Source organism: Trachemys scripta, chromosome 6 (assembly GCF_013100865.1).
Source record: "Trachemys scripta elegans isolate TJP31775 chromosome 6, CAS_Tse_1.0, whole genome shotgun sequence".
In the NCBI taxonomy this organism is placed as follows: domain Eukaryota; kingdom Metazoa; phylum Chordata; order Testudines; family Emydidae; genus Trachemys; species Trachemys scripta.
The window spans coordinates 75760339-75779877 of NC_048303.1; the positions used below are offsets into that span (position 1 = coordinate 75760339).

The 19539-nt window shown below is 40.4% G+C and overlaps 1 protein-coding gene and 1 long non-coding RNA gene across 6 annotated transcripts in view; one reads left to right on the forward strand and one right to left on the reverse strand.

The window, feature by feature from the left end:
• The first annotated feature begins 3546 nt into the window (after positions 1-3546).
• LOC117879611 lies at positions 3547-9507 on the forward strand. Its single transcript, XR_004646330.1, has 3 exons — positions 3547-4223; positions 6967-7407; positions 8108-9507. It is a non-coding gene; the product is annotated as an uncharacterized LOC117879611 (long non-coding RNA).
• An 824-nt stretch (positions 9508-10331) lies between these two features.
• Positions 10332-19539, reverse strand: part of MARCHF3 (membrane associated ring-CH-type finger 3) — a 144050-nt gene continuing 134842 nt past the window's right edge. For all 5 annotated transcript variants that reach the window (XM_034774941.1, XM_034774940.1, XM_034774937.1 and 2 more), the window contains 2 exons: positions 17743-17952; positions 10332-10804 (listed from right to left, as the gene is read on the reverse strand). In XM_034774941.1, coding sequence (XP_034630832.1) covers positions 10646-10804; positions 17743-17952 — 369 coding nt within the window. In that variant the 3' untranslated portion in view covers positions 10332-10645. The remainder of the gene's footprint in view (positions 10805-17742; positions 17953-19539) is intronic.

The window sequence follows — 19539 nt, forward strand, 5'->3', positions numbered from 1 at the left end:
AACAAGAAGTGCTCCCAGCTCTGCTTGACACCCTGGGAGATGCCTTTCTCCTTCACTGGAGTCCAGGCCTTCTGTATGCATTTCCCCTGATATTCAAGGTGCTGTTGAAGGTAAAGGAAAGCCAAAGTTATTCTCATAGCTCCAACATGGCAGAGACAAATGTGGTTTCCTTAATCAGTTCACTGTTTTGTCAACCGATTGCTCTCTGGACTGTCCCCCATCTTTTCTCTCAGGATGCTGGTCAAATCCGTCACCCCAACCTTGGGGTTCTCTAGTTCAAGGCAAGGCTGATTGATGGTTTGCGTGGTTAGAAACAACCTGTTCCGAGGATGTAAACAAAGTGCTGTTACATGGCAGGAAACAATTTACTTGTGACACACATCCCCAAAACTAGATGAGATTCAAACACTGGTGTGACCTAAAACATCTTCCCTTTCCTACATCTTCACCATTATCATATGTATTAGATTATATCTTAGAACTAAAAAGGACAGGATTAAGATCCATAAAAGTGCATTTGGTAGCTATTACCGTCTTCCATTGTATGATAGAGGGTTTTTCTGTCTTTGCTCATCCTACAACAGAGGTTTCTCAAGGGACTGGACAACCTCTTCCCACAAATCAAATGCCCTACATGGGACCTCAACTTGGTACTTGGGTGTCTTACAAGGCCTTCCTTTGAATCTATGGCAACCTTCTCCCTTCTACAGCTGTCTATGAAAACTGCATTTCTGTTAGCCATTATTTCTGCTTGAAGAGTGGGTGAGATAAGGGCTCAGATGCCATACCCTGCCTTCTTTAAGAAGAAGGTCTCACTCTGTCCGCATCCCAAGTTCCTGCCAAAGGTATCTTTGAACTTCCACATAAATTAACGTATCCACCTTAGTTTTCTTCCCTATGCCACACTAGGATAAAGGAGATGCAACATTAAATAAACTTGATGTTAATGCCCTCTCAACCTTTTACTTAGGAGCAAGCCCTTGAGGAAGTCTCCCAGGTTTTTTCTCTCCATTGTGGACAGTGGTCTCCAATTTCCAAGCAGAGACTCTTGATGGATATCTGGCTGCATTGCCTACTGCTATCACTCTCATGATCTTCAACCTCCATCTAGAATATTAACTCACTCTACAATCACTGTATTTCAGTATCCTTTCTTGAGAACGTTCTCAACAGACTTATGTGGAGCTGCAACTTGGACGTCCATTCATACATTTGCTGAAGTGTCTAATGCCACAGCTTCTGATGCCATATTTGGCTCTTCTGTTCCATCTTCAATCTTAGACTCCAAAGTCTCACCCTTGTGTAGAGGGTACTGCTTGATAGTCGCCTGGAGTGGAACTCCCATGGGAAATTGCTTGAAGAAGAAAAAGGTTACTCACCATGTTCTGTAACTGTGGTTCTTCAAGATGTGTCCCCTATGAGTACTCCACTACCTTCCCCTCTGCTTTGGAGTTCTTTACAACAGACTCCATAGTAGAAAAGGAACTGAGGGTGGTTCATCCCTTCATCTATATAGCCTCGGTGCAGGGCATGAGGCTGTGGCGGGTGCATGCAAGGGCCGAACAGACACTGCTACCTAAAATCTCTAATCTGAGGTGCATAGGATTGGAGCACCCATGCGGCGGGGAAGGGGACATCTTGAAGAATCACAGTTACTGCATAGGTGAGTAAACTCTTCCTGCTTTATTTCACAACAGATTGAGGACACACTAAGTGCATTAAGTCTAAATGGATTTCATCACTAGATGCTGGCTTGCCCTCTCCTTTAGAATCACCATCTTGAGCTAACTTTCTAGTTTGCTAGCAAATACCTTGTGATCATCTTGGGAACAACATAAATCAACACAGCCAATCTGTTCAGCACCAGAATCAGCATTGTCACAAAGCTTGCAAGAAGGTTCTGGTAATGGGAAGAAATTCTTGTCTGATACATACAACATCTATTTTTATTTTCTGTCCTGCTGCTGTGTTGCGCATACATGCTCACAAATTTTAGAGCATCTTTTTTTTTAACTCAGGCTAATTCTAATTTAGAATGGTCTCTGACCCACAGTGCCCGCTAACTGTTGTGCATAGTTTGGTATTTGTTCATTATTTTCCCTTTGTGATGGTTGAATGATTAACATTGGTTGCTACTTCCCATGAGTTATGCTTTCCATCTGAAATAATGGATCTGTCAGAGAGGTAAGGCAAAACTTAGCTTTTTTTTTAAATCTGTATTTTTAGCTTATTCCTAGTGTGACTTAACTGATCTGACCAGCCTGTGCTCCTCTAGTATTCTCTAGGCTTGGCTCATCTTCCTTCGCAGGTAGTATGCGAAGGAATGTTACATGGGGCTAAAAATGTCCCTCAATGTTAAGTGTTGGTAATTTTCTTAGATACTAATTTGCCTCATGAGGCTGTTGCATAGATCTTTACATCCAGAAGGGACTGCTATGATCAAATAGTCTGACTTCCTGCCTAACGCAGGCCATGAATGTTACAACAGTGTTTTGCTGTTAGTTATTGCTCAGATGCTGAAATGTTTTGCTCTTCATTGTAATTAATTATAATGTCTAGAATACCAACATTGCAGCTTTGTATTCCTCTGTTCAGTAAACCTGTGTTATACAGAATTTGTTCTCTTAACAGGTCAGCTTGGTTTCAGAGTGAAATATGTTTGTTTTATACCTTATTGATGTCTTTGACAGGACTTCTTATTTGTGTGAAGCAGGCAAGGGTTGACCGGCAGGTTTATTTTGGGTAGGTTCTAGATGACATACATAATACAATACTAAAAATCCCCAAACTTTAACTGGACTTTCACTATGTACCCATTCCTTAAAGGGGATGTCAACTGGCAATCCAATTAGCTTAAAAATTGAAAGTAGTTTCAAGTCCTAAACTTGCCAATTTTTGTGGCTAAAAACCCATTTTTTCTAATTTTGAAAACATTTTCCTTTCTCTTGCTCCAATTGAAACAAGGGAAACTAGCAAAGTAGGAAAAACAGTGAAACTGATAATACACAAGGTGCTGTCACCTTTGCTTGTTGGGTCATGACTTCAATTAAACTACTTGCATGCATTTAGTTAAGCATATGTATAATTGTTTTATGGGTTGGGGGCCCAATATTGTAAGCTTTTCACAACAGGAGCCATATTCTTGTTTCTGTAATGTGTGCAGAACGCTTTTGGGTATGCAAAACCAGTGCCTGTGTTCCTATGTGATATGATGCATCCTGTAATGCTTGTAATGGTCAGGTTTTAAGAAAAATGCTATGGTAGGCAAGCCCATAGAATATATGCAATTCAGGCAAGTGTTACTAAATTAATAAAACAGATATTGGACCTACGTTCACATGGAGAAATGAATGTCTTGTTTCTGCATCTAGCCTTTTTCAGGTGTAAGTAGTGTTTATGGCTTTCCATATTTCACTTAAACTGGCAGTTCTCTATATGATATAAATGTCTGAACAGTTCTGTATCTTAGACCCATACCCCATAGCATACTAAGTTGTCAACCACCCCACCCACATTGTGTGAAATAGATGCAAATTTGTTTTTATACTAAAATCTTCACTAGCAGTCTGTAGCCTTATTTTTATAGAATTTCATATTGGAATATAAAAAACTTAGAAATCTTAATCATACTATGCAAATCACTTCACTTTCAGTGAATCCAATGCAGCTTTAGAAATATTTGATAACTAGTATTAGACTTCCTCTTTCCTTACCAAGTTCCTCCTCCATTATAATCTTTTTGTGGTGTTAGTCTTCCTCTCCTGCTAAGATTTGTTTATACTCACTTATATTTTTGTTGTACCCTACTGATTCCCTCTTCAGAGTCTTGTGAGGATTATAGCAAGTTTCCACTCTTGCACTTCTAATGCTAGTCTTCCATTAATATTTTATTGGGTGTAACAGCTAATTACCATTTGGATATTACATGGATGTTTGTTTACATTATGCTACTGACATTTTGTCATCTCAGAACTTTTGAAACTTGTTTCCATGCTAGCCTAATTCAAATTTTATTTTAGTATCTGTTTCCTACAGTGTACTTTCAAGAACCACCTTTTTGGAGGTGGGCTGAAGAGGCAGTTAAAGATGTGCTGATGCTAAGTATCTGGATTGATTGTGCTGAAGACTGGACTGTGTTCTATGCAACATGTACATTACAGGCAATGACCCTGCAAACTTTCTGAACATGCCTCAAACCTGACCTGCAAGAGCTGCTTCTAGTGGTGAGAGTGGCTTATTCCATTGCTGTTCAGTTCCTGATCCCTATGTTTAGTGACAGCTATGGTGGTGAGCCTATGGGTCTGCTGTAAGCATGACTGAAACTACCAAAGCACTTCATACAAGACATTGAACAGCTATCCAATGGTATATTGTATTTCTGGCCAGTTATGTATATAAGTGGGTGTATATAAGGTAGAAGCTAGAGTTTGACTTCTTTAATAAAGTGCATGGATAGCTCAGTGGTTTGAGCATTGGCCTGCTAAACCCCAGGGTTGTGAGTTCAATCCTTGAGGGGGCCACTTAGGGATCTGGGGCAAAAATCAGTACTTGGTCCTGCTAGTGAAGGCAGAGGGTTGGACTCGATGACCTTTTGAGGTCCCTTCCAGTTCTATGAGATGGGTATATCTCAATATATTATTTATTATATAGTTTATATTCTTGATTACTGTGCCCACTAGATTGTGAGATGATTGGTGAGAGTCATACTATGATTTTTTTTTTTAATGGTATCAATGAAGCCATATAAAAGATTCATCATTCACCAAGATTCAGTGTTCTAAGGCCATTTCATAATTAGGGCATCTTTGATTAAAACATCCGTTTCCCTTAATCCTTCCCTTCTACCCACCAACTTAATAGCTTTCTATTAGTGAGAACCAATGTTGGAATTTTAAGAAATATTTTCAAAGAAAGGAGGCCAAATTGGGAACAAAAAGAAATTACACTGAAACTGCACATGCAACTGGGACTTAAAATGAAAATGATAGGCCTCATTTTGTAATTAATCACATTCCATAAATTGGGAGTGATACTAAGATACCTCGCTTAAAAACTCTCATTACACAGAATAAGGGGATCAGTTTTACTTTCGACGTTGTTAGCAAGTCTCTGATCTGTGCTTTGGCTGGCTTTTAAAACTGGAGCCTTTAACAGTTCCAATCCCACAAGTTGGTTTTTGTTTTTGTTTCTGCTAACAGTGCTGTGATAATGTAAATTCAGCAATAAGAGATACTCATTTACTGTGGACATATGAACACAGATAAACATCCTTCAGTCTCTTCTGGGGCTAAATACATGCTAAAAAGTTTATAGGATAAACAGTGATGCTTCAGTTTAATGTTTTTTTGGGGGGCAAGCTATGAAAATGGTGGGTCAACAACAATCCCATCCATGTGATGCTCCAAGACACTGAAGCTAACTTAATTAAATCTTTTATTGACTGCCAATGGAATGCTAAACACACTCCTTCACACCATAGTATATGTAGTATTAAAACAATAGGAGACATGATTATGGCTAGACAAAAGTCTCGAAGCACTCCTCTTCCGTTATGTCCAAACTGCATATCAAAAAAGGGAATTAGACCGGCCCCTAGGGTATCTCTAGAGTGCAAACAATCCCCAAAACAAACCAAAACCCATGGCACCAAGTCTCAGAGCCTGAGCCTACAGACTTGAGCTCGTGGGGCTTGCGCTACAGCACTAAAAACAGCAGTGTGGACATGTCCACTTGGCTGGATTGATTCAAAGTGTCCTGGCCAGATGACATTCCATTTGTAATAATTTAAGAAGCCTACAGAACAATATACCCACCCTCTTATATTCAAAAGATCTTTGTGTCAACCTGCTGCATTCATCCTAGTGGTGTCATGTAGAGATTAATTCTACTCCTAGAATCGGAGATGCTATAGCCAGCATTTCTTTGGTGCTCCCTGCTATTTGAGAACTGAGAGCCAACCTCAACTGCCCTGTGCCAGATAAGTATTTACAGCCATTAAAGCTTAGATTTTTTTTTTTTTTTTAAGAATATATTTCAGATCAGTCTGGCTGATTTGAGACAGAACAAGGGATGTGTTTGCCCATGTTGAATCTCTAGTTGGAGACCTCTCTATATATTCTAGATCACCACAAGGCCCACAGGAGAAAAGGAAAAGCAGTCATCTGATAGTATGATAGGAATTATGGGGAATCGGAGTGTTGTGTGTGTTTGTTTTTTTGTCAACCCCCTTCCTTCTCCCTCTGGACATGTTGAGGCTTTCCTTTGTGTCTTACCCTTAGACCAGTGATTCTCAAACTATTGTACTGGTGACTCCTTTCACATAGCAAGCCTGAGTGTGACCCCCCCCCCCCCCTTTTAACTCAAAAACATTTCTCTATAAATTTAAACCCATTAAAAAGTGGAGGGCAAGGGGGGCCCGGGGGGGGGCGGACACCCCGCGCCCCCCCCCCCCATGTAATAATCCTGCGACCCCCTGAGGGGTCCTGACCCCCAGTTTGAGAACCCCTGCCTTAGACAATTCCTACATGAGTTATGCAGGAGGCTTTCTTCCCCAACTGGTTGTGTGGTGGTAATGAATTCACATCCTCCAATAGACAAGGTTATATCTCTCGAGCTCTCAGCTGAGGCTGGATCACAGATCCTTCAACTCTAAAACATAGGCCTCTGTGGTAGCAAATGGTCCCACAAAAGTCCTGTTTCTTGAAACAGGTATGAGTAGTAGGGGACAGGTGTGGTTAATTAAAGGGAATCTCATGTGGGGCAAATTCCTATGTATATTGGTTTTATATGTACTAGGAGGCAATATTAGTTTATAAACCAGTCATGTCTGGAGCCCAGAACCAACAATAATCTTTTATTTTTAGCTTTTAGTTGCCTCCTGCTGGACTTGTAGAGACTGGTCCTCATCAAAGAGCTGTCAAGGTACCTGTTGGTAAACATCTCTTGTTTTCCTCCTTCATTAAATAGGAGAGATCCTGAAACTGGAAAAGTGAGACTTACAACTCTCCCCCTCCTCCCCCATTTAAAGTAAACTCCGTATAAACACCATGCTGAAACCTGCTGAAAGGGGGACCAATAAGTCAGCTTTCAAGAGCCTGAAATAAAAGTATAGGAGAGAGAAACAATTATCTAGCAGCCCTGCAAAGAGAGGCAGACTGGTGTGGAGCTGGTTTGAGAAGAAATTGACTGCTTTTGAGTCTCTGGTAAAGGAAAATGCTGAAGAGAGGGGGAATCTTCCTATGTGTCAGAGCTCTCTGGTGAAGACCCCTTACGCCCGTCCCTCCAAAACAAACTATCAGCCTTATAAATATTTCTCATGTCTGTCTTTGAAATGCCAGCCAACAGAGCATCCTCTGACAGGCTGACAATGCTGAGCATTTCTCCAGAGTCAGATTTTGCATTCAAAAGGTCAGTGCTGTTAATATGTACCTTGCTAAAAGTGAAGTTCTCATAGTAATTGCTGGTTTACAGAGGTCTCAATTGAAGTACTTATTTTTCCATAGTCCCATATTTTATTAATGTTATGAATAGTATAATTTATTTCCTAGAATTCATTCTCTTGTTAGAAGAACAAAACGTAGGATGACTTTAGCTTGTAAAGCGTGGCTACATAACATAGCTTTAAATACTGGAATCAAAACTATTTAGCATCACTGCTGGAATAAATTTAGGGTTTTTTTTTGTTTTGTGTTGGTGTTTTTTAAGATGCATTTTATTGTCTGCTGAAATTTCAGGGCTGGTATTTGTCATATCCCTCATGGTCATTGTGATGTGACAAGCTAGGCTTACAGCAAGGAGAGGGTCTAGCACAAAGAATAGAACTTCTTTCTTCTCCTTTTCCCACTGATGCTATTAATACTGAACAGAAATGGCTTGTATGTGGCCCAAACAGTATCCATTTGAGACAGCAGTCTGTCAAAAGCCTAGAATGTGTGCAGGAGTAAGACTGGATATAGGGGGAAGAAATGAAGCTGACTTGTGCCTGCTGCTTTCTAAAACATGTCATGTAGGATTGCATTGTTGTTTGACTTCTGTTTTCAGTTCACAATTTTAAATCAAGTATCTTTTCCCTCTCGGCTGAATTTTTACTTTGAAAATGAATGAGAAGACCAACTCTAGGTGTGGGTGAAAAATCCTTTTGAGGACCCTGGCCAAGCTGCTGCCAGCCAAAGGAAAGAATGAGATACATTTAACAAAATAAATAAAGCCACTCATTCTTTATTAGTTGTATTTTACATTTATTTTTTACTTTACTGGATCTGTTGTGATTGCACAAGGAACCTTTGTCATGTTGTCATTAGCTCTGTTAAGTGTAGCTAGTGCCATAAATGTTTACTACCCTTAAAGTCCCTTTAGAAGCTAAAAATTGAGTTTGTTGCTATTGTTCAATAACTTTTGTTTTAATAGACACCAATTTTGAATTTACATCAATCCAAACAGTGATTCAGTATGAAAAGATCACTCACTCCTAGAGAAAGAGAAAGCTGGTCAATAGGATCCTTCTGACTACCGGGTCCAAAGAGGAAGGTGGGAATGTGACGTTAGTAGCACTCACCTTACTGTCTTGCTGTCTGGAAGAGAACAAGGCACCATAATACTTTGGCGTATGTAGAGCAAAAAGACATCAGTAGCACTGATGAATATGGAGTGTGGGATATAAAGCTGCCGCCTCCTCTAAAGATCTGTTCCACTCTTGCATGTTGGGCACAAAACAGAAAAATATATCTGCATGATAGGAACCTACCTTCTTGGTGTCATTGTGGGAATACTGTATCCCAGCTATATCCTTAATTGTGCTGTCTCTTTTGTGCTAAAGTATTAAAGGTAGACTGCAGAGCAAAAATGATTGTCAAGTGAGAGTTTATCATGTTTCTCTGTGAAGAGTAAAGTGTGACTGATGGACAAAGTTGGTATTTGATTATAGAAAAGTTAGGCAATGATGGCTGTTTGTAGTTCTAATACCCCTAGAGGGCTGATGACTAAACGGAATATTAGATACTTGTATCACTGGAATTAGTATCAAAAGGAAAATCTATTATTACAACTCCAAATAAATGTGAGCTGAGACAGCATGTTTTTTGCTAGAGCTTTGTATTTAAATAGCTCTATCTTGGCTGACAGAACACCTGCATCAGCTTGATCCATCAGAAATGTAAAACATTACCTCCTCACTACACACACTCTACCATTTTTCAATTCCTCTGCAGGGTGGGAAACAAAGCAGGTTCTGGAATTACCCTCTGTCATGTTCTAAGAAATCCTTATTTTAAAATGGCAAATAAGTTACTTATCTCTAGCTTGCCAGCAGCATTTAATAGGTTTTAGCTGTAGAAGCTTTCAGTACCAAATGAGTCTTCCCACATAACTACATATCCCTTATATTGCATAATGTGAGAGCCAAAATCTAAGAGTCAATGAATGAATTAAAAATATAAAAATAAAGGGGATGGTTAAAAGCAGAAAATAATATTCAGAATCAAAATTCAGTGTGGTCATAATACCATGTAGTGTTTTTACATTTTATAAAAAGAACAGGAGTACTTGTGGCACCTTAGAGACTAACAAATTTGTTAGTCTCTAAGGTGCCACAAGTACTCCTGTTCTTCTTTTTGCGGATACAGACTAACACGGCTGCTACTCTGAAACCTTACATTTTATAAAGAGCCTTAATCTCAATGCTACAACAAGAGAATTTATATACTCCGCTAAATTTACCTGTCAAGCTGAAAATTCAGCATTTCTAGAGTAAGGCTAATTGTTATGCAAGACATGTTCAGGCTTCCTAGGAAATGTCTAATGAATTAGATCATTATGTATGCAAAGTCCCCTATAGAAAATTAATTAATCAGGCCAAATTTAGCTGGGGGTAAATAAAGAGTAACTAACTCTTTAGTTACACCAGTGTAACTTTAGTGCAAAATTTGGGGCTAATTTGCTCCTTCCAAATGAAAAGGAAATAACCCTGTAACAGTTCTTTTTTGGGAACTGCTTTATGAAATATTTTTAACTCGGAAGATTATTGCAATCTGTGAGATACTTGTTTTTCACACATTTTGCATTTTTATCAGGTTTTCACTACCAAACAACAAATGGAAGAGAATGCGTTTTAAGGGGTTTTTATGTTAAATAGAATGCCCATTTGTAGAACTCACTTTAAAAACATTTTTAATAATCCAAGTTTAGAATAAGATGCCCTTCAAATAAAACTAAAGTAGCACAATTTCCTTCTTGTAATGTCCTCTTCTTTGAGTCAGTAAAATAAAACATTCAGCACTGGTTCCTATTCAGATATCCACAGAAATACTGTAGAAATAAAGAAAGCACTCCTAAAATTTTTTTTGCATTGTTAATTACCATAGTTTTAATATTTTTAAACAATAATAAAAAAAGGATTTGCATCACTGACAAGGCAGGTATTAATATGAGTTTGTAGAATTCCATACAGTATCTGCTAAATAAACATGTTTGGCAGCTTAGCAAATATCATATGATTGCAGCATCCATGATTTTAATTAAAACAGTGATTTCTTCCTCTGTAAAGAGTTTGTAAACCAGAATAGCACTGTACCAGGTTCTGGATGGAATCAGAGCCCATGGGTTTAAGAAAGTATATTTAGTGCATGACTCCAGTACAGAACTGCCAAAATCAAACGATTGTCTCCTTTGAGTTTCTTTTGACTGAATGAAGGCCCAGCAATGACTGCTGGTTAGAAGGAACACTGATGGATTTTGGAATTAGGAGTATCACCCTCTGATTGGTCCGACGCCATTCGTTGTATAATCTACAGTGGTACCTAAATGACACCTGGCGGAAGATCAAGAGAGAATAGATTAAATTTAAAAATGCTTGGTGTCCTAGAATGAAATAAATTAGAAACAAAAAATAAACACTCCTGGGAGTCTGTGGAAAAAATTTAAATCAGAATGGGGGGTTGCTAAAGTTTGAGAACCGCTGTTCTATCTGTAATGAATTGTACTGAATGCTAGTATGTTTATTTTCCGCTCCCTTGTGCTACCCATCCCCATTAGCTGCTGTCCACTCATTCCAATTATTACCAGCCTAATGGTTGGTAAAAACTGTAGCGAGATGACAATCTGAGGCTAGAAACAACTGTTGCACAGATTGCATCACAAGTTTTCAGCAGCAGGGAAGTGGAGTTGCTCGGGATAAAACCCGGGCCAGAGTCCATTCCTATCTCTCCACAGCTGGAAGCACTCACAATCTTACAAACTAGCTATCTCTCCTGTCTGGGAACAAGCCACTTCCATAAGTATTAAAATTATTGGCAGCAACTTGGAAACAAATGAATCTGACATATAGCTTAATGCTGACAGTTGAGACGCTGATAGTAAATTCATTGTGAAGATCTGCAAGTAGCTCACAGGTAGGCACATATATAAATAATGACTGAGGCTTATGCTCTCCTGCTTCTAATCCCCTCCCCCGCCTTTTTTTTTCCAATTAATGTGTCAGACTCCACAGAAGATACAGTAGTTGAGCACCATGTTGCAGAACTGCCAGTTCTCATCATGGCAGCATGAGTATTTCAATTTAGGGAGCCGTTTGTTTGGGGTTTTTTTAAGTTGCTCAGGAGCTCCAGAAAAGCTGGTGATTGTTTGACTTTTACCTGCACTAAAAAGGGCCACCTTTGTTTTGAGTGGAATTGAAGCCAGATTGCCCTCAGGTGAGATGGCCAACATTTCCCTTCAGATTTTGCAAGAGGAAGTGTGGTTGCCCTTGTAAAGACAGGCACTAGTACTCTGTGTTTTGGATGAGTTTGAAGCCAAATTAATGTCAGTGCAGATGACCACTTTTATTCACTAGGTGTGGCCTAGGCCTGAGGGGTAACATGGTACAAAGAATGAGACTATGGGGTGGGGGTAGGGAGAGAGGGGAACTTGGAGGAAGGCTATGGGGATGAGGAATATATGGGAGCCGGGCAGCAGACTGGAAGTAATGGGAGACTAGAGAGGAAAGCACAGGCAGAGGATTGAGTGGCTTGCCAGGAAAAGGCAGGGAGCAGGTGAGTGATAAAAAAAAAAAAAAAAAAATGGAGATAGAAAATGGCAGTAACTCACCCTAGGGATAAGAAGAGGGTAAGTGGAGGTCCCCTCTGAGAAGGGAGGGGAAAGGCCCATATTTTTGTGTCTATCCATTTTCAGCCAGAAATTATCAACAAACTGGGAATGGGGCTTCCAAACATCTAAAGACCCACTACCATTTCAACTGGATGCAAAACACTTCACCTCCTGTCTTACGTACATGTTTAGCAATAACCGTGTGTTAAAAGCTATTGTGTTCCATCCCTCACATGGATGCATTAGCAGTAGTGAGAGAAGTGATTGTGGCGTAGATACTGACAGCTGGCTGCAGTTTTTGCACACACAATTACCTTATATGTATTTAGCACTGAAGGCAATGGTATCAGACCCTTTATTTGTGAAGTGTATTGGTAATACATGACTGTAATATAGTACTCTTGAGCCGTGGGTGGGAACTGCCTGTACACTGATGACAGACACCTTGTCATTGCTATCCAGGAGCTATGGAGTGAAATTAAAGACACTATATCTGGAAATGACACACACAGTCTGGGGAGAAGGAGGGACAATAGGAAGGTACTGCTGTTTGTTTACACAGAGCTTGCAATATACTCAGTCTATGGCTGCGTAACTGTCAAAGGAAGCTACTCATGTCCTTACTCTAGGAGCTGCAAGTAAGCATCCAGGGCAGATTGCCAGGAGGATTTGGGGAATATAAATGATAAAATAAAAGAGCTAAGTGATGCAAATGTCTCCTTCAAAGCTGTCTTGAGTTAGCGATCTCAATATAAAATCCTAGTGGAGACAAGGTATACACAGCATTTATCTCAGTAGAGCTAGTCAAGGTCAATCCTATATCCCCCACCTGTGGTTTACCTCAACTAGCTACTATGTCTGTCTTCTCTCCACTAGGATTTTACTGAGTTAGTTATCTGGTGTAAAAACACAGCTTTTTGCAGTGGAGACATAGCCTATATCTCCATTTTCACTGAACACATGAACATACATGAGGTCTCTAAATGGATGAGTGTGCTAACAGCAGGAGAAGGCACATTGGAATGAGGTAAAGAACTTGATCTGAAATGAATGGGCAGAATTCAGAATAAATTCTGGACAGAAAACACAAGAACTCCTCTAGACAATCTGGATTTTAGCTCAGGACTTGCTTGAAGCTGCAGAGAACTATTCTGGAATAGCTGCATTGTTAACCCAGGCTGGAACTGTTTGAAGACATTTTCACAGGATATCCTACTTAAGACTGACAGCTTGTTTATGATGGGTTCTTGCCTTAGGGCAGTTTCCAAGTGATGTTAGCTAGTAAATTTCAGTGACAGTGAGGGCTGCTCACTATTGCATTTCTCAGAGAAGCCATTTTATGAGACACGAAACTCCTGAGGTGCTACATAAAATGTATGTTTTTTACATCAGTCACTGGCATACTAAGCATCTTTGTCTTTGGACTTGGATAGCAAGGGTTGGGGGAATCCATCTTCAAAGCTCACTTAGGTGCTTTGTGAACTCGTTCAGATAGGCATTTGTTTTTAATATTTTTAAACAGCAATTACATTGTTTTGCAAACTAGAGGATTAAAATAATACTCTGATATACACCTTATCCAATCCCACAGAAGTCAGAGGCACTACTCAGGGTGTAAGTTAAAGCAGAATTTGTCCCTAAATTCTTGTCTTAAATAGAAAGCTTGCAGATCTTCCTACTCAAGCACACAAGCATTTTTTGTGTATAGGTCACAGAGATATTGACTAAATTCAGAAGAAAAGCAATAGTCTTTCTGGGACACACTGACTGTTAAATTTGCAAGGAAGCTATTTTACCCTATCCCTAAGAACCTCTCTACCAAAAAAGTGTCTCGCGTTGGCAGCCCATTAAGCTCTTGGTTCACTGAGGTGTAGTGGTGTATAAATAACCCATATGCCAGTTTTGGATTATAGAGAAAATTAAACTGATTGGTTGGAAGTAAAATGAAATTTTGTTTACTTTTTCCAGAACCTTAAGGAGCATCACTGTGCTGCACATATACTTTATCCTGAAGTGATAAGAATATTCCTTCCCTGGCTCTCTAACCACAGTGCAGATTCGCCTATGTTCCTATCTTTCAGATTAGGATGGATCGGCTGATGTCGCTTTTTATTCTGGTAACACAAAGATAGGCTATATAGAAGTGCATGGTGCTCTGTAGCAAGAGTAAAGATAATAGGGCCAAGATTTTTCAGAAGTTATGTGATCACACTTGGGATAGGCTTCATTTTTGGAAGTTGAGTGGCCAATACCCTCTGAAAGTCAAGCCCTTTTAAGGTGCTGTAGTTAGGCAGCCAAAATCATAGTTGCTTTGAAAATCTTGACCTTTCCAGAGGAACTTACTGTCTTGCTGATAAAGTATTCTAAAATGCTTTGCATATAGACAGTGCCTTTCAGCTAAGCATGTCGAGCCACCTTACAAAAGTATTTGTCTTACAACCTGTCTGTACAGAAACATTACAGCCATATTGTAGATGGTGAAAACTGAGGCACACAGCACCTAAGTGACCTGCTCAAACTCATTCTGTGTAGCAGTGCTTCAATGAGACCCCAGTCCTGGCTCCTTGGCTTCCTTCTTCTAACCACTCAATTCACTTCCTCTGAAATGGGAGGTGTGACATTGCACTCTATATGATTTTATGAAAATATGCTAATGAGTGTGAATATAATGTAACTGGAATATGCTTCATGCAAAAGGTCTCTTGTAAGGTATCATTACAAAGCTTATAATCTACTGAGTGTGCTCATCCTATTTGTATGAATGTATCATTCTTGTATCTGAAATTAGGAATATAAAATTTAACTCTGAGGTCCTATTGTAGTTATGCAAAGTATGGGCCATTACTGGTGGCTTGGAATCTTGATGGCTCCCATTAACCAGGACAATTGATTGTAGATGGCTCTGTATACTTGTAAGTATTCTTGTATATGTGTTTGCTGGCAAGTTGGCAATGAAGACCGTGGCTACACTCAAAACTTCAAAGAGCTGCCATGGGAGTGCTCCCGCAGCAGCGCTTTGAAGTGTAAGTGTGATCGTGTGCCAGCACTGGGAGAGACCTCTCCTAACACTGCAGGTACTCCACCTCCACGAGGGAATTAACTTACAGCGCTGGGAGCCGTCCTGTTTACACTGGCGCTTTACAGTGCTGTAACTTGCTGCGCTCAGGGGGTGTTTTTTCACACCCCTGAATGAGAAAGTTGCAGCGCTGTAAAGCGCCAGTGTAGCCAAGCCCGAAGTCTTAGTGACATGATCATGTCACCTCAACTGGACTCTATCTTTAACCTGGTGCTTTTCCATTTAGAAGGAGGGGTGGGACAAAGGATTGCCACCTTGTGCAAAAGGTATATAAGGGGGTGGAACAGAACCAAGGGGCTATAGTAATGAGGAATCCACTAGCTAACATCTGAGCTGGAACAAGGACTGTACCTGGGGAAAGGATTGGGCCCAGACTAGAAGGAGGCTAGTCTGTCAAAGAAGCTTATTGGAACATCTGAGGGTGAGATTTACCTGCATTTAATTTTTACTGTATTAGGCTTAGACGTGTGTGTTTTTGTTTTATTTTGCTTGGCAATTTTTGTGCTGTCTGTTATTACTTGGAACCACTTAATCTTTCTTTTTGTATTTAATAAAATCACTTTTTACTTATTAATTAACCCAGAGTACGTATTAATATCTGCGGGGGTGGGGGCGGGGGAGGCAAACAGCTGTGCATTTCATTATAGAAGGCGAACAATTTACGAGTTTACCCTGTATAAGCTCTATACAGGGTAAAATAGATTTATTTGGGGTTTGGACCCCATTGGGAGCTGGGCATCTGAGTGCTGGAGACAGGAGCTGTTTCCAGTTAAGCCTGCAGCTTGTGAGGGATGTGGTTCAGACTTGGATCTGTGTTTGCAGCAGGCAAGCGTGTCTGGCTCAAACAAGGCAAGGTACTGGAGTCCCAAGCTGGCAGGGAAAATAGGCTAGAGGTAGTCCCAGCACATAATGTGGCAGTTCCCAAGGAGGTGTCTGATCTAACCCGTCACAGGAGTGGTTGCTGTTCTGCAAGGTGAGATACTTTGCCTCCCTCACACATCTACCTCCTGCTGCCCTGAGTAATATAGTGAAATGGATATAGATTTCTCCCCTCCTGTTCTCTTCCCCCTCCCTGGTTGAAAAACCACAACTAGGGGGCCACAGTGCAATGAAGATGGTGTATTTCAGTTAAACTGAGCTACATATTGATATCAGGCTCATCACCATAATATCTTAACACTTACCAAAGACACACACACTTCTCATTCCATACTGCTAAAGGAGAAACCCTTTTTTAAAAACAAATAATTGATTTTTAAATGTTGTTGGTAAGAATGGCCCTACCCAAGTAGCTTTTAGTAGCTTCAGTTAATTGTTGCAGTAGTTATTTAATGGGCACCCACAGGAGTCCATGCACCAAGAATAATGAAATCTAATTATTCAGCCAAACTATTTTTGCATAGTTCCAAACTCTACTAATTTCAAAATTAGTAAACAAATGAGGCTCCAGTTGGGCTTTCAAGGTGACTTGGATGTATTGTACATAAGTATCGTAGTGATCATCTGAAATCTACAAGCTGTGTGAGGTAGCCTGAGGGGTAGCATCAAATACAAAAACACTCTGCTGCCTAACTTCTAGTGTGCTTTCAACCTCATGTGTTTACAAACTGAAGAATTAAGCCACACTTTCCAAAGGGAAATGTTTGCAGCAACTCAAAGGAAACCACTAAGTACAGCACCGAGGACAGAAGGGAGAAACAGCAGACATTTTGGGCAAAATTTGCATGTGTTTTCTTGTGAGAGCTCCCAAATTGGCCTGCAGTTATGCGTATTGGCAACACTGCTGCCAACACCACAAATGGAATGAATGAATCAGGTCACACCTTGCTCAGAGCTATTGCTTGCTTCAGGTTGCCTGCAGCCTCAGTGATGCAACATGGTGTTGGCTTAGGGCTTGTTGGCTGCACTGGAGTTTTTTAGCACAAGTGTGGGTGCATTGCATGGAGGTGGCTATATTGGTTCAGCCACCTTCCAGCACAGCCAAACCCTTGCATTCTGTTCCCATTTGGAGGGGTATCACAAGAGCTCAAAATGAGGCTTTTTTTTATATAAATAAATGCTTAGATTCTGAAGCACCGTCCTGCAGCAAGGTGTGGATTCTGTGGCAAATTCCACGGCAGAATACATGGGGCCTCAAGAAGCAGGGATGTGAAAAATATTCTACTAAGATTAAATTTTTACACAAACTCAGCACTTTGAAAAGTATCTGCACTCATAGCAGTCAGAAGTCAAATTAGAAGACCATGCTTATGCCACGGCCATGTGGCAGCCATTTTAAGGCTGCCAGGATCCATCTTAAATCTCCCTTTTCTCCTCCCCACAGCTTCAATGACAGTTCACTCCTGCAACATCTGTCTGGAACTCTTCTCCCCTTGGGCTTTCTCGTTCCCTCCTGCCATCTCCTATGGGGCTCTGAGTCAGTTATTACCAAATACCAAAGGCAAAGTACCTTTAAGGAAGAGTTCTGTATAGTTTAATTGGGATGAAACCTATAGGTCCCCTACAGACATTACTCTAAAAAATCCTATAAAAGGTAATAGAATATGACATACACCCTACCACATGATCCTTAGATAAACAGTACTTACTAGCGTCCAAAAGAGGTAAATAGTGAAGAGTGCGACAGTGAGTGCAATGAGGCCAACAGCTTCTAGCCTACTACTAAAGTGCAGATGGTCCACCGCTCCCCGCAGACACAACCAGCCAGAGATGGTCGCCAGTGGAGTTATAAACAAGAAGCACACCATGTCGCCAAACAGAGTCCGTTTCTCATGCTGCGGGCCTGGGTTTCTTAGCCACTGCAGAAGGGAATTGAAACAAAAGAAGTGTCAGTAAAAGCTTGTTAGAATGGTATAGAAACATGGCTGTAGTGGTAAGTTTTTATGGAATCTGGTTACCATATCTTGGAGAGGTAGATTTACTACAGCAATAGAAGAACCCCTTCCATCACTGTAATGTCTACACTACAGTGCTAGTCCAGTGCAGTATTTCTAATGTAGATATACCCTTAATGTCCTGGGGTGGGTCTATACTTGAAAATTAGATAGACCCAGTTATGTCGCTCAGGAGTGTGAAAAATCCACACCCTGGAGCCACACAGTTAAGCTTACCTAAATCCCCACATAGACAGCGCTAAATCAGCAGAAGAATTCTAGCTACTGCCACTTGGGAAGATGGATCATCTATACTAATGGGAGAACTTCTCCTGTTGGTGTAGGTAGTGTCTACACTAAAGCACAACACCTGTGCTGCTGTAGCATTTCAAATGTAGACTAACCCCTAACCTCAAGGTCACTTAAGCATTAAAATGTTGAGATGTAGTTTGTATAAAAGATATTACAAAATAAGTCTGTTTTAATGTAAAAAGTTAGTTTGTTTTGGTTGCTTCTAGAAATGATTGATTATAACTGTCACCTTGTTCAATTTCCATGGATCCCTGTAATGAGAAACCATAAGGAGAATGTAAAAAGCAACAGAGTCCTGTGGCACCTTTAAGACTAACATTTATTGGAGCATAAGCTTTCGTGGGTGAATACCCACTTTGTCAGATGCATGTAATGGAAATTTCCAGAGGCAGGTATAAATATGCAGGCAAGAATCAGTCTGGAGATAATGAGGTTAGTTCAATCAGGGAGGGTGAGGTCCTCTGATAGCAGTTGGGGTGTGAACATCAAGGGAGGAGAAACTGCTTTTGCAGCAAACAAACCTCGATGCCAACTCTGCCCACATATCTACACCAGCAATACCATCACAGGACCTAACCAGATCAGCAACATCACCACCAGTTCATTCACCTGCACATCCACCAATGTTACATATGCCATCATGTGCCAGCAATGCCCCTCTATGTACATTGGCCAAACTGGACAGTCACTACGTAAAAGGATAAATGGACACAAGTCATATCAGGAATGATAATATACAAAAAACCTGTAGGCGAACACTTCAACCTCCCTGACCACACAATAGCAGATGTAAAGGTAGCCATCTAACAGCAAAAAAAAAAAACTTCAGGAACAGACTCCAAAGAGAAACTGCTGAGCTTCAGTTCATTTGCAAATTTGACACCATCAGCTCAGGATTAAACAAAGACTGTGAATGGCTATCCAACTACAGAAGCAGTTTCTCCTCCTTTGGTGTTCACACCTCAACTGCTAGCAGAGGACCTCACCCTCCCTGATTAAACCTCGTTATCTCCAGACTGATTCTTGCCTGCATATTTATACCTGCCTCTGGAAATTTCCATTACATGCGTCTGACGAAGTGGGTATTCACCCATGAAAGCTTATGCTCTAATACATCTGTTAGTCTTAAAGGTGCCACAGGACCCTGTTGCTTTTTACAGATCCAGACTAACACAGCTACCCCTCTGATACTTGACATAA